The 23,859-nt window shown below is 35.2% G+C and overlaps 4 protein-coding genes across 6 annotated transcripts; 1 reads left to right on the top strand and 3 right to left on the bottom strand.

The window, feature by feature from the left end:
- Positions 1-495: 495 nt before the first annotated feature.
- Positions 496-6,454, bottom strand: LOC122140282 (leucine-rich repeat-containing protein 57-like). Its single transcript, XM_042743321.1, has 6 exons — positions 6,192-6,454; positions 5,349-5,492; positions 5,129-5,264; positions 3,889-4,157; positions 3,617-3,802; positions 496-2,146 (listed from the first exon to the last, which is right to left on the bottom strand). The coding sequence occupies exons 2-6, from the start codon at positions 5,430-5,432 to the stop codon at positions 2,105-2,107; spliced, it is 717 nt and encodes a 238-aa protein (XP_042599255.1). The 5' UTR covers positions 5,433-5,492; positions 6,192-6,454; the 3' UTR covers positions 496-2,104.
- A 2,044-nt stretch (positions 6,455-8,498) lies between these two features.
- On the bottom strand, positions 8,499-9,811 carry LOC122140283 (interleukin-17A-like). The gene is made up of 3 exons (XM_042743326.1): positions 9,687-9,811; positions 9,335-9,501; positions 8,499-9,004 (listed from the first exon to the last, which is right to left on the bottom strand). The coding sequence occupies exons 1-3, from the start codon at positions 9,717-9,719 to the stop codon at positions 8,782-8,784; spliced, it is 423 nt and encodes a 140-aa protein (XP_042599260.1). The 5' UTR covers positions 9,720-9,811; the 3' UTR covers positions 8,499-8,781.
- Positions 9,517-17,481, top strand: LOC109074841 (interleukin-17F-like). Of its 2 annotated transcripts, none has more exons than XM_042743324.1 (3): positions 9,517-10,016; positions 16,418-16,623; positions 16,935-17,480. In XM_042743324.1, exons 1-3 carry the CDS (start codon positions 9,936-9,938, stop codon positions 17,161-17,163), a joined length of 516 nt encoding a protein of 171 aa, XP_042599258.1. In that variant the 5' UTR covers positions 9,517-9,935; the 3' UTR covers positions 17,164-17,480. The 2 variants fall into 2 exon arrangements, with proteins under 2 accessions (XP_042599258.1, XP_042599259.1); XM_042743325.1 differs by lacking the exon at positions 9,517-10,016 and adding an exon at positions 15,829-16,300 and having other exon boundaries at positions 16,935-17,481.
- Positions 17,482-17,658: 177 nt separating this feature from the next.
- On the bottom strand, positions 17,659-22,114 carry LOC109074769 (stathmin-4-like). Of its 2 annotated transcripts, XM_042743323.1 has the most exons (7): positions 21,961-22,114; positions 20,271-20,329; positions 20,038-20,133; positions 19,637-19,842; positions 19,172-19,363; positions 18,872-18,889; positions 17,659-18,212 (listed from the first exon to the last, which is right to left on the bottom strand). In XM_042743323.1, the coding sequence occupies exons 2-7, from the start codon at positions 20,281-20,283 to the stop codon at positions 18,204-18,206; spliced, it is 534 nt and encodes a 177-aa protein (XP_042599257.1). In that variant the 5' UTR covers positions 20,284-20,329; positions 21,961-22,114; the 3' UTR covers positions 17,659-18,203. The 2 variants fall into 2 exon arrangements, with proteins under 2 accessions (XP_042599257.1, XP_042599256.1); XM_042743322.1 differs by lacking the exon at positions 17,659-18,212 and having other exon boundaries at positions 18,280-18,889; positions 21,951-22,099.
- Positions 22,115-23,859: the final 1,745 nt, after the last annotated feature.

Below are 23,859 nucleotides of genomic sequence, written 5' to 3'. Positions count from 1 at the left end.
TATATATATATATATATATATATTGCATGTCCACTTAGAATATCATGGGTTTAAAAAGAGACAGAAGTAGTTCTGTAATGGGAAGTTGGGTAATGTTATAATCTTTGCAAAACTAATTTAGTTAGTGGAGCGATAGTATTTAAATTGACTCATGTTTGCCAGAGAATTAAAGGAATAGTTCATCCAAAAATGAAAATGTACTCACCCTCAGGTCATCCAAAATGTATATGAGTTTGTTTCCTCATCTGAACAATTTGGGGAAATTTAGCATCACATCACTTGCTCATCACCAATGGATCCTCTTCAGCTAATGGGTGCCGTCAGAATGAGATTACAAAAAGGTGATAAAAACATTATAATAATCCATAATAACTGAAATAACTTCTTTAAAGTCTTAAAGCAAATAATTTGAATCATTGATTTGTCCTGAGTTGTGTTCTTATGCAGCACACTATTTGCTTGCATCAATAATCACGAGTATAATAATACTGTACAGTAGGTAGATAGATACAGTAGATGTACTTTATTCATCCTGAGAGGAACATTCAGGTACAATCTGCTTGAAGATGCTGTTATTTAAATACAGTGCAAGCTTTATTCTGTGGCTAAATGTTGCAGCATAAAAATAATGTAGTGGCATAGTATATTGAGAAGAAGGAACCTGTATTTTACAAAGGCTGCCTTAGAGTATAAGTCACTCATGACTGCTTTTGGGTAATATGTTATATTTCTGATTATTACACGGCTCTGTGGAATACTTGACTCTAATTGGTCAATCGCGCAATCCAGCGGTATGTTATTCCCAGATAACAACCGCCAAATTGAATAACACACGGCTCATCCGGGTACTACGAGTTATCTTTACCGGTACTACTTGTATGCTAAACGAGTCACTCATCTATTGTTGACTCTCTGGCGCAATCTTGTGACCGAAAACACTTAACCACCGCATATTACAACGGAAAACTTCAGCATTATTTCAACATATATGGTAAAAACATCTTTTTAGCCCTGTAATAAGCACGATAATGTACATCCAGCTGGTTGTTATCTCAGAATAAACCATGACAGGGTGATCAGGACCCCGATGCAATGATTAATGGATGTTTAAAACATTTCCATTAATGTGCATGCATTCATTCACTGAAAGAAACACTAGGTTAAAGAAACACTTTTTCACCCAAAAAGGAAAACTCTGTCAACATTCCACATACTATGGAAGTCAATAGGGACCAGAACCTGTTTAGTTACCCGCATTCTTCAAAAAAGAAATATAGAAGAAAGAAAGTCATATAGGTTTGGAACAACTTTAGGCTGAGTAAATGATCACAGAATAAACAGATAAGATGCCATTCAAGTGTGTAAGATATAGACGGATACATAGACATGACCATATATAACAACAGATTTAGATCTCAAAAACTGCATGAAAATACATAAAGCTTTTTGAGTTACATACTTTTATGGTAAGAAAACATGCAGCGTGTATAAGTGTGTAAAAGCAAAATGCACTGCATTAAAACTGAATGTTGTGTTATAAATATAAATATCCACTGGCATTTCATGGACAGTAATCAACACTAAACTCATATGCAGCCTTTGCTGTCAGAAAAAAATTGCTACTTCATAAATATCACTTGATGGAAATTTTGAGATCACAGTTCAATCAAAATAAATGAATCAATAAATGCTGAGCAATAGCACATACTATAAGGGTACAGGACGTACAATATGTTAGTAAGTTGTTATATTAGCTTTTCTGAAAGAATGATGTTCTATAAACAGACGTGGCATTAGTGCACTTGAATATACAGAATAAACCATTCTCCAGTGTAAATATCCTCATGAAGCTGAGTCTGCGTTATATTTCGGTGTATAAAATCTTTGCAAAAGAAAGAGTGATGCAAGGTCCATACACTGCTGTCTGTATTGTAATGCGATGAGCAGCAGTGCTGGGGTTTCTGAGCCGTCATTCTACCGAGTTCTGAAGCAGTCTTGACCATTTTTCCGTTCCCATCTTGCCGTTTTCACAAGCAGTCCCAGCTGAACCCTTTCTATGGTAAGCCCAGAGCAGAGGACAGGTGCAGCAAGCCTTTCAAACCGTTCACGCAAATTTCTTCCTGGTTGCAGTGAAACGTTCCATGTACTGAAAAAACAAAGATTAAAGCAAGTCATTATATGACTATGCAAGAAAGAAAGAGTATAAAAACTATTTTAAAATGTCTTTTTAATGTAGATTGGCATTAGGCTCATAAATCACATTAGTTAATAAATTGATAATATAGATTAATACAATTAATAGATTAATAAAAATCACACTTTTTATTGTTAAATTCTAAAATGTAATTTATTCCTGTGATGGAAAGCTGAATTTAACAGTGTCACATGATCCTTCAGAAATCATTCTAATATGATTATGATTATGCCGAAGAAAGATTTCTTATTATTATCGATGTTGGAAAAAGTTTTTTTTCTTTCTGCTTCATCTTTTTCTGGAAACTGGGTTACAATACCATTTAAAAGTTAGTGTAATTATAAATGATCTGCTCATTTTGGAAAATCAAACTTCTGCTTATAACATGATTGTAATACAAGTTTTAATGTGAAAATCAAACTTGTAAAGCTTTCAATTGAGGCCCTGTTGACACCTGGGAGGAAGATCTGTTTTGGGCGAACTAATATCAAGTGGACTAACTAGATGTTTAAACTGGGTTCAAAATGTTTTGAGATTTAAAATAACATAACGTCTACAGTGTAAACAGCACTGCTTGAAACATTAAAATTGCTCTTAGATTAATAAGGTTGATACGTTAGTATGTTCTAACAAATAGTAATATGTAGTATTAATAAGGTTAGTATGTTCCTGTGGCTCAGTGGTAGAGCATTGCGTTAGCAGCTCAAAAGGTCGTGGGTTCAATTCCCAGGGAATACACATACTGGTAAAATAAAAAAATAAAAAAACATAAATGTATAGCCTTAATGCACTGTAAGTCGCTTTGGATAAAAGCGTCTGCTAAATGCATATATGTAATAAGGGATTATATTTGGGGGAAATTATATTTGACATTTTTTTTCTTTCTCTTTTAACCCCTGGTGTAAATGTGAAACCAGAATAAATCTGTATTGAACTGAAGTGAATTGCTCAATTCAGAGCTAGATTTCAACAAAAAAGTATTATCTCTTCCTGGATCTTTGCCGCTTCTAAAATCCGATTACACCTCGCTGAAATAACTGGTTAGATTTTGCGGGATTTGACTTTGTTTAAAAAACAAATAATTCAACCAGTTTTGTTTCACATTCAAACTTAAACTGTGGTATTTTCCATCTTGGAAAAACATGTGATATTTATAGAAGAGGATGAGACACAAAACTGACCACTAACACTGGACCTGGAATCTAAACTAAAAAGGAAGACAAAAAAACTTTTATGTCTTCTTATAAACGGCTTTAGAGCTATAAGAGTAGCTGCAGCATAAATGGCTGCCCACTGCTCCGGGTGTGTGTTCATGGTGTGTGTGTGTTCACTTTGGATGGGTTAAATGCAGAGCACGAATTCTGAGTATGGGTCACCATACTTGGCTGTATGTCATGTCACTCACACGTCACTTAAACTTACCTTATCATATCCTTCTAGGTCACGCAACTTTTTAACTTCAAACAAGTTGCCCTCCACCGACAGCAGGGACACCTGGGAGTCTGAGAGGATGGAGGGGGGGATAGAGGAGAGCTCCAGACAGTTCTCCTCCAGCCGTAAGACCTTCAGTCTCTGAGCACGAGACACCTCTGGAGACAGGGTTGAAATCTGAAACAGAACAAACACAGCACAAAAAGTCACCCTGACACAACTATACCATCACAATTCCTTAATGCAATAAACTAAAAACTCACCTGGTTCTGATTGAGGTTGATTTCAATGGCTTGCAGTTCGGCCACCTCTGCAGGAACCACCTGGATCTTATTCTTGGACAGGTCCAGAACATCGAGCTGGCGGAGGGTGCCGAGTCCACTAGGAAACTCCTTGAAGTGATTTCCAGACAGGCTTAGGGTGCGCAAGGACTTCAGCTGACCCACCGAGGAAGGAAGCTGATTCAACTGGTTCCCATTTAAAATAAGAGTCTCCAGCTTCTTGAGTTTCCCGATGTCATTTGGTAGACTGGCTATATATGTATAAAAAAAAAAAATCATATACCAATGGAGTGCTTAAGGGTTCATATCATACAATACAGGCTCCTGTGCAATAATATGACTTTGATTTACTGTGTAGACACTACAATAAGACATGTTTAATGAGCAGCAAATCAGCATATTAGAATGATTTCTGAAGGATCATGTGACACTGAAGACTGGAGTAATGATGCTGAGAATTCAGCTTTGCATCACAGGAATAAATGTAATTTTTTTTAAATATATTCAATTAGAAAACTTATTTTAAATATTTAATATTTCACAATATTACTGCTTGTACTGTATTTTTGATCAAATAAATTGATGAGTATAAGACATTCAAAGGCATCTAAATTTTTAATTTTATATATATATATATATATATATATATATATATATATATATATACACACACATACATATAAAATCTATGATCAATTTTGAGTGTTTGTGTTTTAAAGTTAAATAAAAATATAATTTATAATGACATTTTTTTATATTTATATTTAATATTTAAATAATATTAAAATTACAATTAAATAAAAAAAGATGTACACAAACAAATTAGTGAAGGCCAAAAACTGATTTAAAAACGGGGAACACTTCAAAGAAACATTGGCCAATATAAATCTTCCCCCAATACTCATTAAAAATTATTATTAATTCTTATTAGCTATTATGAAAATGTTTGTCGTCAGCTACGCAAAAATGGGCCATTTAGAAATCAAGGGATTACTACTTTCACATGCAAAGATGTTAGCCAATCACAACAGAGGTAATTTACATACAAAAGCCTTAAAAGTACAGAAGCAAAATGAGCATATTTAATTCTAAGGGACAAAAAAATGAGCAAAATAATTATATAAAACTATGTTTCGATTGCAAAAAACAAAACAAAAATAAAAGCATAGAATGATAAGTTGATCTTTATGTTGGCCATATTTAGCTGTTTGTGTACACTTACTCAGTTTATTGCTGCTTATGGTGAGACTCTTGAGTTGCTGGAAGACTCCTATAAATTCTGGAAGCACCTCGATTTTGTTGTTGGACAGATCAACTGTCCGCAGGTTTCCGGTGAGTTTCTGCAGCTCCTCTGGGAACTACATAAACAAAGACACGTGAGCTGTTAATAGTCCCTGAGGACATCAGAGTGGTGAATATGATTACGACAAGCCTATTAGCACCTCTGTCAAACCCTTTCCAGTCAGCTGAAAGACTCCAGTCTTCTGAGATGTTTCCAAATGAGCTTTGAGCGCGCTGTTCCCCATTTACAGGATATGGATGCTGCGGATGCTGTCGAATTTGATATCAGTAAATCCACTGGAAGACTAAAATAAAGTTAGATAAAAAATAATAATAAAGTTAGTTACCTAGGTTATTGTGTAGTGACCATTATTTAAAGGGACAGTTCACCTAAAAATAAAAAATCTGTAATTTACTCACCCAAGATGTGAGTTTCTTTCTTTTGTTGAACATAATAGAAATAATTTTAATAATGCTGGTAACCAAACAGTTGCTGATAGCCATTGACTTCAAGAATTTCATACAAGTTTGAAACAACACGAGGATGAGTAAATGATGACAGAATATTCATTTTTGGGTGAACTAACCCTTCACCTCTTACCTTGGTTAGATTAATACAAATATGGTTTCTATAAAATATAATAGAATGAGTTATGAATGAGCAATTTAAACACGGTTTCATATGTAATACACATTTATTAGATTCATTCACTGACTCATTCATTCACTAATTATTTAGTAAAAATCTACTCGAACATTTAAGATAAAATCGTATAGTTATATATAGTTACCATAGTAAAAACATAGTAAATAATATAATCCAGATGACGCAATAATTTCTGAGCAAAAAAAAAAAAAAAACACAAATGTAACGTTAACACTGAACAGCTTTGCAGAGCTGACGTTAAATATAATCTTTCAGCATTTTAGCGCGAATTGTCTGTCAGCAATCTGACCGTGCGCGACTGAAAACCATGGGCATATTATTTCAGAGTAATATTTACCTTAGCCAGCTAGCTCGACTGGCTATCTGGAAATCCACAGTTTGACAATGTGTACAGCAGGGAAAGAGAAAGAAACTAAAAAGAAACTTAAAGAGCCTTCTTTAAGCGCTTAATAAATGTGTAAAACAGTAATAAAATATTATCGGATGCTAAGGTCGTGATCAAATGGTGATCTAAGGAACTTTGTCCATCCCCAGGTTGATGTTTGTTTATGTAGAAACAGACAGATTGAGGCTCTTGCGTGTAATTGCACCCCTCGTCCGCTAGCTGGCGGTAATAGACAATGTATCCTCCGCTTCATGTTCTGTATATCGCCACTTAGTGGCTTGGCTGTGACACGACCTCAGTGATTTTTACAGTAACTGTTACATTACATCTAAATTTGCCATGCATTCATGTCATGCATTATAAATAATTGGTCTTCCTAATAAAACGTCCATAGGGTTGGGGCTACCATATTTAAGTGTGCTCCAGCTATTATTAATACGTTAAAATAATAATAAATTAGTTTATTCATTACTCTGTTCATAAACAAGAGCAGGATAGCAAATTTAGACTAAATCTAATTCTTTACCAGCTACTTATGTTAGATGATATTTCATCAAGATTATCTACTCACAAGTAAAAAAAAAAAAAAAAAAAAAAAAAAAAAAAAACATGGAATTTGCACATCACACATTAAAATTTTCTATGACACTAAGCTATAGAAAACACTTCAACTGTATGAAGCATTTAGAATAGCTCTGATTTAGTTATGTTCTTTTTGGATGACATTGGTGGCAATGATTGTTGTAGTAACAACAACTAATATTATCTATAACAGATACTATGGTTACGAATGTTTGTCAGAGCTGTACAGTGCTGAGACCACATCCACGTCCTGACATGTGGTGAAAGATGCAATTGTTGCTATTTAGTTACTTTATTATACAATGGCTAATTTTCTCTCTACTTACTAAAGCATCAGTAAAAAAAGAAAATTGCAAAAAATGCAAAAATTGTACCTTTAAGGGTACCACAGCTTCATTGGGGCAGTACCCATAGATGTACAACTTTTCTACCTAAGGGAAAAAACGGTTTATAGTAGTACCTTATAGGTACATATTACTATAATGCACCTTTTAGGCATAGATAAGGTCAAATTGTTCCCCAGTTTTTCTCCAGTGACAAGCTATTGTACACATATACATAAATTCATAAAATGTTAATTGTCAATTATTAATTGGTCAAATACCAATTTTTTACATAAGTTTCTGCCAAATTAATAAACACAAATATATAATAAAACTGTAATTCAGGCACTATTTTGTCTACAAAATAACTTAAAATATAAAAATTACAATGCACATTACAAATTGCAATACACAAGTAAAAGCACATGTCTGAAACAAGTAATTAAGTATATTATAACACTGAAACAAACAAGGTATTTTATTAAGTTTTGGTCTGCACATACTTACAGCCCACTATTACTCTCGCAAAAGTTGCACTTAAGCATTTTTTGTCTTCCGCATCCTGTTTCAGCAACAGGGTATTCTGATGAAGACTTAAGAGACAATACTGGTGTATTATAATCTGTGTTTAATTATATATACAACTACTATATTTGATAGAAGTATAGTAGAGCAGAGGCTATCCAGTTGACACAGAATGTTTTTAGAAGATTGGATGATGTTCTGGCGAGGTTCTCTCAGGCTGATGATACACGGGGTAACTATTTGAGCAATGTTGCCATCAATGGGCAACCAGGTGAGACACAGGGCCCACAACCGATCTAAAATATCCAGATAGAAATGTGTTACTTATTCTCAATGGGAAAGTGTCAAAGGAACATTGCTCGAAAAAGTTGCCCGCAAAATTGCTCAAAATGTTGCATCAGCATCAAAGTTTTGAACAAACGTTCTTCCAGTACAGTAAGCTATCTGGTCTTTAAAGATGTTATCAAAACATAACACAAAAATTATTTATGCATCATTCATATAACTTTTTTTCCCCCCAAAATGTTTAGTTGGACGCTCGTCTAACATTTAAAAAAAATTGTTAAAAATGTAAACTTTTCTTTGTTGTTGTTGTTTTTTAAACTTGTTGCAAAATTCAAAAGTAACATTCCTGTTTTCAAAAATCACACAATGGAATTCTCCCTTCACAAGCACATAACCAAGAAAAGTATTTTTAAACAATCAGAGAACGTTCAGAAGGAAACATTAACAAAATATTCTTAGAACATATTTTTATTAATTATGTTTTTTTTTATTGACATTTCTTTTATTTTATGGTTTTTCAGCAAAACCATTTACCATCCAAAAACATTTCTGAAAAAAAAGTGTTACAATGTTTAACTACCTCAAGACTTACAGAGAGTTCACAATAATGATCGTGACAGTGATAGATAAATGTTATGATTAATATAAAACTATCAAAAACATGTTTAAATATTTTATTAATACTCAATACATAAATGTAAGTGTCTTCCAAATCAATAAATGCAAAAATTTAATACAAATTTCATTCAGGAACTATATTAAAAGTCAACTAAATAAGTTCAAACAAATAAATAAGTTAATTTTAACATGGAAACATTCGAGTAATTTTAAGAGGTTTTGGCCCACACACACGTACAGCCCACTATTACTCTCTCAAAAGTCGCCCTGAAGCACTTCCTGTCCTCCGTATCCTGTTTTAGCACCAGGATCTCCTGATAAATGGGCAGTGAGTTCAGTCTCGTATCCACACCATTGGGAAGGGTGCAATATTCTGAACTGCACTGGGCTTCAAAGATGACCTGCGGTATTCTGCGTGGTGAATACTTTGGTCTGAAAGCAGAGAAAACAAGAAGCTGTAATTGCTCTGAGACAAAACCCACAGAACTAACCAAGACCTGACTGTCTTTGTTTCACACTGATGTCACATGGCCTGCTGTATCTTAAAAATGCTTACAAAGTAGCCCTGACAGCTAGCTTGATGTTCATCTGATTCCTGCTACATCATCAAACTTTGCGTATGCCATGAACTGTAAATGATTTTCGTCGACATAAAACAGACTTAAACAGCATTCTACCTCTGTAATTCTAAATTGTAGTACATTTTGATTCACTTATGAGTTTGGCGAATGCATCATTTGTTTCGGTGACTTTGTAACTCACATCCAGGTCCATGCAGATAGTGAGCGGTTGTGGATGTTGCCATTTCCCTTTGCGTCCTCATCCAGAGAGGCATGAAAGTCATTGGAAATCGTCAAACTAGTGTCACATATTTTTTTCTGCCCTTGCTTGGCCAGTGTGAGGTTCGCCAGCACACAGCTCAGCAAAATCTGAAAGAAAGATCATTATCTGTTCTTATATTTCATTAAAATCAAACCATTTCTGGTTGGAGGCCTCTTTTCGTCACCACATATTACATTTAAACTTTATCTAATCTCTAGTAAAGCAAGCACATAGAGCTAGCATATTGGCATCGCTAACAGAGTTAAGCTATTGAATGTTTCGGTCATCTCACCATGTATTTAGCATTGAAGAAGCTCAGAAACATCTTTAATGCCCTCTTCTTATTCTCTTGCGTTGTGAATATGTTTCTCGTTCACCTCATCTATTTATGCAATGCTTGATCGTGATTGCATAGATAATATGGCCTACCTCTGACCTGGATTCCCTCATCAGATCAATTGATAGGTGATTGCTTCTATGTTTAGACCTACATATTTCCTCTCATTGCCAGTAATCTGGCCTACGGATTAAAAATCAGTCTATGTTGGCACTGTTGCGGATCCATTTCACCGAATTTCAGTGGGAAAAAAAAATGCTCAATCATAATAATCAGGCTTTTGGGGTGAGTTATCAAGATTTTGGATTCTGATCAATCTTTTAGTCACACTTCAGAACGTCCTTTGGTTGTGTCTTGTCTGATTAGGTTTTACACTTGGAGAATCATTTAGAAGTTTTTATTAAACGGAACTTGCATTAATTTCATGCCAGTTTAATACACTGAAAAATGGCTTTGAAGAAATTGCTAGTAAATGTCACTAATAATTACAAAGAAAATAACACACTGAATATAGTCACAGTGAAATAGTTTAAAAACATACAAGTGTTTGTTTTATTTACAACTTTGAAAAATCTTTTTTTATAGTGACACTTTTGCAAGATTAAAAGTTTTTAAATGATGAATTTATGTTTTTATCTAGTCTTTGTGATGAAGGCTTTCTACAGTCAGCCTAATGGATAAACCAAATGGATGAATTAATATCTTTTCCTATTAAAAATAAACATGAATTTCCTGCTTTCTAACTTATTGAGAAAGCACAAAAGTAAAGCATTGGATGCTTGTATTCTACCACGGTTGGTTGGTTTGCACCCATGAGACAACTAAGTCAAGGAGACCACCTTAAAAGGGTCATATGATGCGATTTCAAGTTTTCCTTTCTCTTTGGAGTGTTACAAGCTCTTGGTGCATAAAGAAGATCTGTAAAGTTGCAAAGACTAAAGTCTCAAACCAGTGTTAATTTTGACAGGCATTTTTGATTTAGTCTTAGTCTTTATCTTGAGAAGAAAATGCTTAATAGTCTTAGTCACATTTTAGTCTTTTATAGTTTTAGTCTAGTTTTAGTCGACGAAAAGTCATTGCATTTTTGTCAACTTTTAGTCATTACTTTTAGTCATTATTTTAGTCAAAAATTTATTTTGGTAGCTATATGTAGCTATATTGACACAATGCGAACTTTCGTCCGTCATAAAAAAATCAGATCAGGTTCGATTTTCTGTGTTTTCACATCCATAGCATGCATTTTAATAGGAAAGGATGACGAATGCGAAAAACGCATGTGAAAATTTCGGACTCAGCTCTGCACATTTTGTATGCTTCTCTTATCGCTTCAGATGTTTGTTCTATTGGAACGTAAGTGGCCTGCGAAGTAAATTGTATTTATTTACAGAGGTATATGATGTCACACTTGTCCGTGTGTGAAGACGTTGCACAGCGCAAATCCGTGAATGAATGTTTCCCGAAGTGAGGTAAACTTCAACAGATTTCCCCTGCTCAGGGAGTAGGGAGCAGTAAACACTGTGTAGGGACATGTCAATGGGAACACAGTTCATGCACGGAGCTCACTTCTAATGAGCTGATTATCTTAATCAGGTGTGTTAACAAAAAGAGACATGCAAAATATACAGAGCTGGGGGGCGCGAGGATTGGAATTGAGAACCGCTGGGGTAGGGTAGAGCTTGCTGTTTGTTGTTTCTCCGATCACAAATGCAGACATTGTTTTATGTTTACGCGGCGCAATGCAATGCGTAAAAAGAGAGTATAAGTCATTATAATCTGTAATTATGTCCCCACTGGATGCAACAAATGCCTCGTTTATAATGGGTTTAATTGTTTTTGTCTTGTGGCGCCGGTGTTCTGACCAGGACACGCATCACAGTATGACAAGGGGCGTAAAATTTCCGTCACACTCTTGAGGTATTCGGCCAATCACAGTGCACTGGATAGCTGGCCAATCAGAGCACACCTCGCATTTCAGACCGGTGAGCTTTGTAAAAAACGGTGCGTTTCAGAAAGGCAGGGCATAGAGGAGAAACAATAATGTACAGTATGTGGAAAATAATGTGTTTTTTTTTTTACCTTAAACCGCATAAAAACATTTAATTAGACCAAATACACAAAATAATGTTCTTTTTAGCCGCATCATATCACCCCTTTAAAGACTGTTGGTTGTTATTTAAAGGTAGCCTATAGTTCAACCAAAGATGAACATCTTTCATCATTTACATGCCTCATGTTGTATAACTTTCTTTCATGGAACAACAACCAAAAAAAAGCTATTTTGAAGAAAGTTGGTAACTAAACTGTTTTGGTTACCAATGATGTCTATCGTACAAAAAGATACTTCTCAAATGATCTTCTTTTATGTTCCATAGAAGAAAGAAAGTCATACAGATTTGAAACAAGACGAGGATGAGTAAATGATGACAGAAGTTTCATTTTTGAGTGAGCTACCCCTTTAACTTTACTGGATAGCTTGTCTATTCTTTCACCGACTAGACAGGCACTAACCCAGCTAACAGGGAACTTTGCTTTACATTATGGCAAGGTTCTCTCAAAGTTATGGACAAACATTCTTCCAACAAAACATTATTATACATCATTTATGGAATGTTTTTTTTTAAACAAATTATAAACACCCACAACTAATAAAAAATATAAAACATTCAAAAGAAACCTTATAAATAATAATTCATAATTAAATGGAATGTTCTTAATGTTGTATCTAACGTTCACGTAACCAAGAAAATAGTTTTTTTTTTTACACATATATAAAACTGGAGATTTTGAACATTCAGAGAACATTCAGAAATAAATTTTTTTTTGCTTAATTGTAATCGTAACAAAACATTCATAGAGCATATTTTTGTTAGCTGGAAACCTGGAGCAGGGAATTTATGCTGGTTAGAATATTTAACCATTGCATAGTGGTCAGTTCACATGCACACTGTTGAAGCTGAGTTTGTTCTTTCCACAAATTAAACTTTTTATATGCAAAAGAACAGAATGTACAGTAATTGTATAAAGCTGTAATTGAATGTTACAACATTACTTTTACTCCCTGTATTTGCATTGTTCTCATTTGATTCAGATCAGTACTGAACCAAAACAATGCATGAATGAACAGGCTATGCCAGTGTATCAACAAATATTTGTGACTATATAAGTGAGCAAAAACAATGAAAAAACAATGCAATGCTTTCTTTTATCAAATACATGCCAAATATCAAAAATGATTATCTAAAGTCATCAACTATCATTAAGCTATTTTCCATCTCAAAAGCCTTTCTGGAAATTCCGTCATGCAAAAGCATAAATGCAAAATGTTAATCGTGCTTATTCTTATATAGACGCTGTGGCTGGTATGTACTGATGCATGGGAGCTTATCCCAGCATCAAAGTGAGAAATGCTCTTGATAGATTGTTTTCACTGATACAGTGTCTCTATGTGGTGAGATCTATAGCATCTGAGCGCTACAGTGCAAACCGGCCTATTTTTCACCACCCACATAACCATTCACATTTGCAGAGACAGCTCCTTTTTTTGGTCAGTATTCTGAATTTGGTGTATTTGTTTTTATGTAATTTGATTATGTATAATGTGAGTTTGTTTGGAAAAGTGTGTCTCAAAACTAACATTTATGGACAATAAAAAAGAAGAAAATGCTTCATTTAGGAATAAATAAGCAGCCATTCAAAAAGTATGAAACCATATTTTGCAAAGTTGACAGTTAATGGGTTTGAGTGTGTGACGTCCATTAATGGGCAGTTTTATCATGGGCACCCTGTGGCTTAACCCAAAGTTATGTCACCGTCATGCCTTTCTTTGATGTGGCAGCTCCCAATGCGGGAATCCTCTCTGTGATTTTTTTTTTTGACTTGCTTTCAAACTGACTGATGACGAACCATTTACACTGTGAGCGGAAGCTACTCAGCAAATCTCTGACCTCATTTTACCATTCTGCTTTTGGTGAAAGTAAAATATAGCGAAGATCTTTTGAAACATATCAGTCGGCCTTGTATTGTGTAATTTTACCACAATTAAATACATTGGCCAAAAGAAAACCATAGACGAAATAAGAGTATTACTAATTGCTTTAATAATAATAATAATAAAAAGGCTTCTTATGCTTTGAGCTGCTTATGCTTTTTAGTTGAATTTCATCACTGTCTATTTCAAAGAAATATGAAACTTTTAGGTTCTCCCAAGTTTGTGATCAATCAGCTGGCAATGCAAAATCAAATATTCACAATATGCCTTCAGTAATAAAAATCAATAGTATGATGAGAAAAAAATCACAAAAGCTCAAAAAGAAAAAAAAGGATGCAACTAATATGTAGCGTGGAAATTTAGGTTATTGATCTCAACTCTTTTAAAGATTCTCCAAATTTGTGGTCTTATGTGGGTCACTATAAAAGCCCCTGTTCCTGGACGTTAAGTAACGGAAACCATTTTCATGAGTAATAAAGTAGGAGATCTAAGATTCCTGGACCCTTTGAAACTCCAAGAAGTAGGTCAGAGGCCTGCGTCACATTTCCAATGGTTTTTAACATTGGGGGTTTAATGATCTAAGATGATGAATCATGCATACTATTTCATGCAAAAATGAAAATTCTGTCACCTACTTTCGTCGGCTCAAATTTTAGTGGAACATTTTTTTTTGTCCGTAAATTGAATGTCAGTGGGGTCTAATGTTTTTTAGACCCGAGCGTTCATCAAAAAATAAATAAATAATAATAATAATAATAATAATAATAATAATAATAATATATTTTTTTAATTAAAATAATTTTTATTTTGGGGGCACTGTCCCTTTAAGCTGAGTATTTTTAAATCATAATACACAGTACACAGTGAATACAGTACAAACAATACTCATTTTTGATCTTCACAACAAGAACACTATTGAAAGGCCTGTATTTAAAGCTGGCATACTGTTTTAGGGGATTACTTTTATTGTATTACTGTCACTTGCATGTGCATTGCCCTCAGTTCTGAGTCATGAACATGCGGCCTTGTCTTTTCTCCACAATCCTTAGAAATTACAAAGTAGGAGAGGGTAAAACCACAAATTGCTCTGCAACTGACGCAATCGTAAACCAGCACAGGTGGGAAATTGTGCATCGGAGAGATGCAAGCCATTACAGACACTGGGGCGGAAGTCTCTAAGTCGATATGACTTTTTGCAAACTATGTCAATTGAGGTCACAGGCATTAACAGAAGGCAATGTGGGTGCTGACGTATAGTGGACAGAATCATACCCAGCAAGAATTTATTTCATCATACTAATATATGGCTTCTGATCTGAGTGCTTATGAGACGGCGGTCAATGAAAGTAGGTTATGTTGGTATGTAATGGTTGCCATGCTAAGATGCAATAAACACAATAATATGTGGATACAAAATGTTTAAAGACACTTCAAAAACACAAAATGTATGAATTTCTTTGCATTAGGTAACAAAATATCAAACCAAATGGCATTTATGTGAAATAATAAGGAATTACTAAATATTTTACCAAAATTAATTCAATTTTTTGGTTGCAAAATGTTAGTGGAATGTGTCCATGACATCAATGACTTCATACATCCACTAAATATCACTTTGGGTCCAGTTGGTTATATTTAATAGCAGGCTCAGAAAAGTGTGGAAGGTCGTTTCACCCATGGGACAATAGATAAAAATGGTAATTGTGAATTTCTTGTCTGACAAGACTTTTTTCCCTCGCAATTGTCAGAAATGAATTGAATTGTGAGATAAAGGTTGTAACTGTGAGATATAAACTCTTCTGGGAAGAAAAATCTGAAGAAGACTCAATTCTGAGAAGAAAAGTTATTATGAGAATTGTGAGATTTAAATTACATTTTGCAAGAAAATTGTGAGACGAAAAGTTTCAATTACTTTTTTTAATTATTCCATTGCAGAAACAAGCTTCTATATAATTATGAGATATGAACTCAAGATTGCAAGAAAAAGTCAGAATTCTAAGTTTACTGTATATCTTGCAGGTCTGATTTTTATTAGAATTCTGAGATTAAATCTCACAGTTCTGACTTTTTTTTTTCTTAGAAATGTATGCAAATATAAAAACCAGAATTGTGGCTTAAAAATTAGACATTATCTTTTTAATTGTTTACCCTGTGGTGGAATCGAGCTCCAAGGGGCGGTAAAATGACGTAAGTTCTGAGAAAATCTCTACCAATATGCAGTTATTTGCATATTGGTACCTTATACAATGAAATTAAATATTGTGTATTTATGAGTTCATAATATTTATTTAAAACCCATTTGTCAGCCACATATTGGCAAAAGGAAATAGCACTGTGATTGTAGTGACACAATGCACTCAAAGGGATTTTTTGCTGACATGTTGAAAATGACAACATAAAATACCATCAAAGGGTAGAATTCATCACAGGAAGTGCACCTACACCACCGCGAACAGGCCTCTCTATATAAACTGCACATACCACTTCAAATGTAGAGCAGCCAGACTTAAGACTGACAGAAGACATCAGAGGTCAAATGAATGCAACTATGTCATCAGCACTAAACATCCAGTTCCTCAAGGTGAGTATTGCTGAAATGTTCGAAGACGACCTGCTAACGGTCTCCTAAGGATTTTTGCTGCTCAAGTCGCAGTGCTACTATGATTGAGTCTGAAATGACAGTGTATGTGTTTTGCAGGTGGCTTGTGTGATGTGGCTGGTTTTAATATCACTTGGAGCTGAGGGGGCACCTTCAAAACCTCTTCAGAAGAAAGCAAACCACAGGTCATCAGAAGAATCCCATCCATCCTCATCATACCGGTTGATCTTGGATCCTGAGTTCAAATCCTCTGCCAGCCCGATCCATCCAATCAACAACGACTCCATCTCTCCATGGACCTACACGTAAGACCTCATCTTATAAACCCTTACAAATAAAAGATTCTTTATTGGCACTGAAGAAACCTTTCCATTCCACAAAATGTTCTTTATTGTTCTAAATATTATTCACACTAAGAACCATTCACTAAAAAAGTTATTTGCGGAACCCGAAATGGTTATTTTGGAATGTTCAGTTTTTTATAGTTTGATGACGATGAACGATTTCAGTATCATATCTACATACACTTGTTTTTTTTTGTTTTTATATGTAGAATATGACAGTGCAATCCGCTAACCTAAAACTTGATGATGACATGATTCATATTGTTTCATAGGTTTACACATGATGACAGCCTGTACCCTTCTAGCATCGCAGAGGCGAAATGTTCGCTGACTGGATGTTTGCTAAAAGGCGCTGAGGATTTCCATTCCAAACCCATTTACACCCAAATCATGGTCTTGAGGAAAATTCGAGGAGAAAAGCAGAACTACTCCTTAAAACTTGAGTACAAAACCATTGCAGTGGGATGCACCTGCGTTCGTCCATATGTACAACAAGTTTAAAATGTGGGACCTGATGGAGTTACAATACTATAGATTTTTTGATCATTAGTGTATTACAAATCCAGAAAGTAAGGCTTATGACTTATGACTTTATAATTTATTTATGGTATCGTATACATGTTTGCAAAATGTTGGATATATATTTATGTTCATGATATTTTATGGATTACATATTTGAGATGTTTTTGCCAATAGCAGAATTCGATCTATCATAATCATGATTTTTGGTTAATGAGTTCAACCCTTCACCCGACCTGATCCATCTAATAATCTCATTTATTTATGTCATTACATGTGCTTTCAAGTGTAGGATATTTATTTTCACTGGATTTTTTAAAATATTTTTGGTTATTCTGTACTAACTATTTATTTATGGATTTTTTTATGTTATGATTGATGCAATAAAGAAGAAAAAAAATACAAATATTGTTCTGATGGTCTGTTTTTTTCTATTTTGGAAAAAACTCAAAATCAATAATGAGAAAGTCACCAGGATAAAACTATACCAGCAGTCCTTTAATTCCCTCGGCCTCTAAAATATATCACAATTTCTGTACAGAATTATATAGCCAAATCAGACACCAGCTGATCATGAGGCAAGTGAACATATGTACAGCAGCAAAAGCTTGAGCAGTTGACCAAAAATAGAGCCTTAAAGACAGGACAGAGGACAAACTGACTGCATCCGCAGGGGCAAAGTACATGAAACCGTCCAAATGTCATCCAAATACTCAGAAACACACAAAGTTACCACTCACATTCACTCTTTTTTGGCACTAATGGCATACAAGCTCATTGCAGAGACAAACACATCTCTGGGTTTCTCAGATTAAGGTAGTAAAGATTCCATCACAATCTTTGCTGGCCGGCCAGTTCTGTTCATCTGACAACATGGCCATCGTACCTTACAATGATATAGCGATATCATAATCAGGTTTCAGAGTCCTAATCTCTTATGATCCAAGCTAATAAGCTCAGCGTGATAGTCAGTCCTTTGGTGAATGGTCTCCCATATGATCAGCATGTGTTGTGAGAAGATCTCAAGGCACCTGGAACATAAAGTTCAGAGATATAGCAATTAATAACAGGACAAAAACCACACGGTCACACACCAAATGGCTTTTCACAAGTTTTATCAAGTGTATCACGGCATGCAAGCATTAAAACGTTGATTTCGGCCACATTTAATACACTATTTGTTGTCAGGTAACTAACAAATATTCAACTAATGATCCTTCCAAGAAACCAACACTAAGACACATAAATACAAAGCCAAACTACAGTACTAAGTACACATCACCGCACTGAATGACAGTGTTACAAACAGCTAATTCACAACAGTACAACACAAATACACATCCGTTATTATTATCCCATCAGTACATGCAAATCCATTATTAAAGACTTAAGGGATGGATGATGACTTTTTTTTAAACACAGTTTGGCGGCAAACAAATCAAACGACTTTTTCGCATTTTCTAATTGATTCCTAATTCAACATCCTGTGCTTCACCTGGCAGCAGACAAGAAGAATCTTTAGCTGCAAATATCATATGATAGGCCTTCGACTCATTTCCAATTCCAAAAAACAGCCTTTCTTAGCTAGGCCTTATTTTGTTGTTTTTCTTGAAAATTCTGGACAAGAAATGCTCTTGATTCATATCATTCTACTGCCAGTCCAGCTCCATCTGTTCCTTGTTTTTCTCACCTCCTCAGCATGCTTGTCCTGGAAAAACACAAGAAAAAGAAGAACTATTAAATAATAGCTCAATCTTAACTTATCTTAAGATTTGAAAAGATCTACCTAGTGGCACCAAATGAAATTGCAAAACTGATTCAGATGGTCCCGCCCTAAACTCATGCTATCAGTTGAGCATTTTATTACTACAGTATATTGGGCTGCTCAAACAAACATATTGCAATTCCAATTTGTCCCACTAGTGGTGCAGAAATAACACACTGCACCTTTAAAAATGGAATTGGGTTTGGATGTCAAAATTGACTGTACCTTCTCCTGAAGACGTTCCAGCATGGCAGCGATGTGGGCCTCCCGGTTCTCTTTGTTAATCTCCATTCTTTGCTCCAGCTTTTCTTTGGCCATCTTGATGAAGTTGTTGTGTTCCTCTATGGCTTTCTGGGCCACCTCTCGTTCATGCTCTCTCTTCTCAGCCAAGTGCTTCAGAAGTTCAGCTTCCTGACACTGTGAAGATAATGCATTTTATATGAGACTCAAATATAAGCATATCCATTATCCGTACTGTTGCATTATCGATACTTAAAATAAAGTATATATATTAGAATTAAAAAAAAAAAAAAAGGCAAATTAAAATGCTGCTTTGGCAACTAAAAAAAAAAAGAAGTTTAAGTTGAAGCACTTAAGTTATTAAAACTGAAACTGAATTACTAATTACTGACATCAGCTCACTAATTGATGCTGAGTGTATCCTCCACAAAAAACATCTCTGTTCCTTACCTTTCTTCTCTCTTCAGCTGCATCCAGTTTCTTCTGGATCTCCTCCAGGGAGGGGTCTCTGCGAGGTGGGAAAGTGGGATGGAATTCCCTCTGACCGTCAAAAGATGGAGGTCTGAGGATGACCTCAAAGGCCTGGCCCGATGACCGCTTGTTTAGCTCGATCACCTCCATGTCTTTAATAATGCCCAGGTTGAGGTCCACAACATCTACAACAGAAAATCAACAATGACTGATATGAAGGATATATATTAATGCAACTAATTTTAAACTACTTGGTTGAGAACTAATGTGAATACAGTGTAATGCTTCATTTAGCTCACTTGAATATGTAAAAACAGGGAAATGTATCTGAAACGGTGCATGATTTTCGATTTGAGACCTTTAAAGGTGTCTTAAGGTACCTTGTGTTTTCTTGGTGGGCTTTTCCTGAGGCTCTGGTAGGATGCAAGAGCAGAAGAGAGACACTAGAGGGAGCTCCTTCATCTTCTCTCTGTATGCTGCAAGAGAGAGACAAAACCAGAGAGTTATTTTGAGGTAACATCATCACTGATGCCATGTGCTCAAACATCATTCCTTCAGCTCCATTAAACACTCCCAAGTTCACATGCGAACAAGCAGGTGGATGTACACGCACCTGCAAGAGTCATTTTTGCTTCTTCTGAGTCCTCTGAGGCGTTTCAAACTCAGCTGATCCTACAGGAGAGAGAAACGATGATGTAATCAGAAACCACAGTCAATCGATTCCTCTGGATGTCTTTGTCCTCACATAAAGGTCCCACAAGGTTTAGCATCACAAGCAAATGTAGATTGTGAATAACAAGCACAAATCAAACCTTTATACTAAAAAAAAAATTCTGATTAATCAGTTTGCATCAAGTTTTTGTTTTAAGCATATTTAAAAAAAAAAAAAAAAAAAAAAAAAAATATGTGGTTTATGCCTAAAACAAGCAGGGAAACAAAATTAAGATATAATCCCAGAAGACTTCATTCCTTACATATTTTTAGATACTGATTAGATTTTTTAGTTAAAAAAGGCAAAAAATACTAAAGAAAATGATTTACTTGCAGTGTAAAAGAATCACACAGCTACATCTACGCACATAATACTATGCATACTTTATCTATTCAAATTCACAAAACAAATAAGTAACAAATAAATTCAACCGTAATATTGATGGCAATCGTTCGCAGAAGACAGCATGAATGAATTAGATTTGTTCAAGGTTTATGATCGTCTCTCAGCCTACACGCCTTCTCTACCAATCTCTCTCGTTCATCCTTCCTCTGCCCTCGCTGTGCCCCCTCATTTCCCATGCTCACGATCGCTGCACCCACTAACACCTCTGAAACTTTCTGACATTTTCAATGCATGGGCTTATTCTTTAAAACATTTTAAAACTTTTAGGGGTCAATTGATAACATAAAAGGCAACAATTTTGATTCTGTAGGCCATTGTACAGGACAATGCATCATTTTCTCTATCACACTGCATGCACACAAAGTGAAAACCCTCCTATTTTACTGATGCCAGCAACACAGCTGATATAATAAATAACACATGCTTTGGTACACAACCCTGTTAGCACTGTCATTTACATTAGACAAATAAAAATTTCACATGCATTTATTTGCAGCTCACAAAGCAAGTCATATTTTAACCTCCTTCTGCTTTCTGATCGGAATAAACGCTTGTTGTTTTGAAAGCAAAGGAAGTGCTGCTCAGTTACGGGGCTGTGGCCTTTTGCACACCAACATACTATATAATCTCACCTCTCAGTACCACCCACAGCGCAGACTAGCACGCTCACTGCAGGACCTCTAAGGCCATTGTTTATTCAAATACATACTTTGCTCTACATCCCCTTTTTAAAATTAGCAATGCACTTTTTCCACATAGCTATTTTTCACCTTGCACAAATATGCACTTTGCACTATGCAATGCACATCTTTCCTTTAGACTAACATGATTTCATGCACAATATCACGTGACCACTTTCTAAATTGATTCTGATATGCTATTAAGACTCTTAACAGTCGCAAATCCCCAAACAATCATGCTTATATATGCATTTATGCACATATATAAGTCTAATAACCTCGACTGCATGCTCTAAATCTCGCAAGCATGCAAATCTGCAATGCAACATAATATAAGGAATGCCAAACTAGATTTCTGTGCTATTAAAAACAGAACAAAAATAGAATTATTGGATCTTGCTATAGTGAATAAAACTTTAGTCCAACAGATCGCCAGTCTCCTTTGTCCTGCAAAAGAATAATACAGTAAAAAACAGATTAACATATGTAATATTACCTTAACTCACCAACTGTGTGCTGTGATCTTCTATCAGAGTCTTTCCCTGACGTTCAGTCTGACAGTCTGCTGCTGTTTGGATGCTCAACCTGGCAGCATCAGCACCACCTCTGCTAGATAAAGCATGACATCACCTCCCAGCGCTGTGATTGGTCGAGAGGGATGCAGGCTCCTGATGGGCTGGAATGGCTGGCAGTGCAGAGAGGGGGTGGTTAACTCTTTGTTGAAAGCTGGTTTCAGAGAAAGAAAGGGCATAGATTCTGCAGCTTTATGCAGAGGAAACATTATTTCTTCTTAAATTTTTAAATATGGTAAAACAAAAATAATTAAGAAATATTGAATAATATTAGTAGATTTTTTTTAATTTATAGAATTTTTTATTTCATGGAAAACTGGCTATTTGGAGATATCAAAAATAGCCCAAAGATTATTTTCATTTGCTTTCCTTCATGTTATTCCTTAGCAAATAAAGACTTGGAATCCATGCATTATTTTTTTAGTTCATTTCAGTTTAGAATTTAATTACGTGCAGCATCGTGTGCTAATCCAGTTCTGTCTGGTTTGGGGAGCTGTTCGAAATGTCATGTCTAAAAACGGAGGAGGACAGGGATTTATGTGTCATCTTCTCACTCACTCATGGCTGGAGTCTTGTTGATGACTATGACACAGTAACCTTGCCAACATGCTTGTCTGGATACGGGCAGACCGGGCCTGTTTGAACAGTCTGTCAATGGCCCATCTGTTGCTCTGGTCCTGTGCCAAATCAATTACGGGTGTTTTAACAATTTCAAAGACAGCTTGTAGAACATTGTGTTCCTTTTATGAAGAAATACCTGATTTTACAACCACAATTATATTTCATATATGCATGTTGCATCTCTAATTTCAGGAATTCATAGTTTCTTGATGAATTTTATGACATTTTAGTATGGAATTTGTAAAAGGCTACATTCACAATATCAATTTTTGGGATTGACAACTGCATTGAGTCTCAAAATATCCTGTTCACACATAAATTTACTATAGAGGCTTGAATACAATCTGTATGAACATGCAACATGCAAAACTGCAAAGTCTTATCACGTTTGACAAGACAAAAGTTCAGCTGAGGCACAGCTTCATCTATCAAATTTTAATTAAGCAACGGAAGCTTTTATACCTCAGCTTCACTGGGGTTATTGCTTTTATAAAACACAAGCACAGAAACAACGAGGTGTATGTTTGTAGAGCAATTTACAACAACTTCGAACGCGGCTCAACCAATCAGAATCAAGCCGGAACTATCCGTTTTATAAATGAAAATTCGAAATATGTCAGAGGCCTATTCTGTGGAGCAGAGTTGTTTTCTCGACTGTACAGTATGTGAAAAATAACTAGCTGTCCAGTATGGTTCCGTTCACACAGCCGGCCAAAAATACGTCCTAAAAATTTACGGGTGTGAGCTGGATTATAGAATACAGTTGTCACTTTGGTAAATAACTGAAATGTATGTGAATGTAACCATGTTAAAGGGATAGTTTGTGCCACAATGAAAATCCTGTCATCATTTACTTGCCCTAACACTGTATAAAATATATTTATTTTGTTGAACGGCAAAAATAAATAAATAAATCCTTTCAAAAGGTAATAATACTGTGCATACCACAGATAGGCTTACTAATCGGCACCATTTAGGTGAAAAATCTTAAATGCACAGAAGTGTACCATCCTAGTGACAGCTTTTTTACCATGTTGTTCTGAGAGTGTGGTAGCCATTGACTTCCATGGTATTTATTATTTTTTTTTCTCCATACTATGGAAGTCAATGGCTACCAGCAACTGGTTATCTTCAAAATATCTTCTTTTGCATTCAGCAGAAGAAAGAAACTTATACAGGTTTGGAACAACATGAGGCTAAGTAAATGATGAA

The sequence above is a fragment of the Cyprinus carpio genome, chromosome B17 (genome assembly GCF_018340385.1).
Source record: "Cyprinus carpio isolate SPL01 chromosome B17, ASM1834038v1, whole genome shotgun sequence".
Classification (NCBI taxonomy): Eukaryota; Metazoa; Chordata; class Actinopteri; order Cypriniformes; family Cyprinidae; genus Cyprinus; species Cyprinus carpio.
The sequence above is the reverse complement of the archived record's forward strand: the minus strand, read 5'-3'. Positions and strand labels throughout refer to the sequence as shown.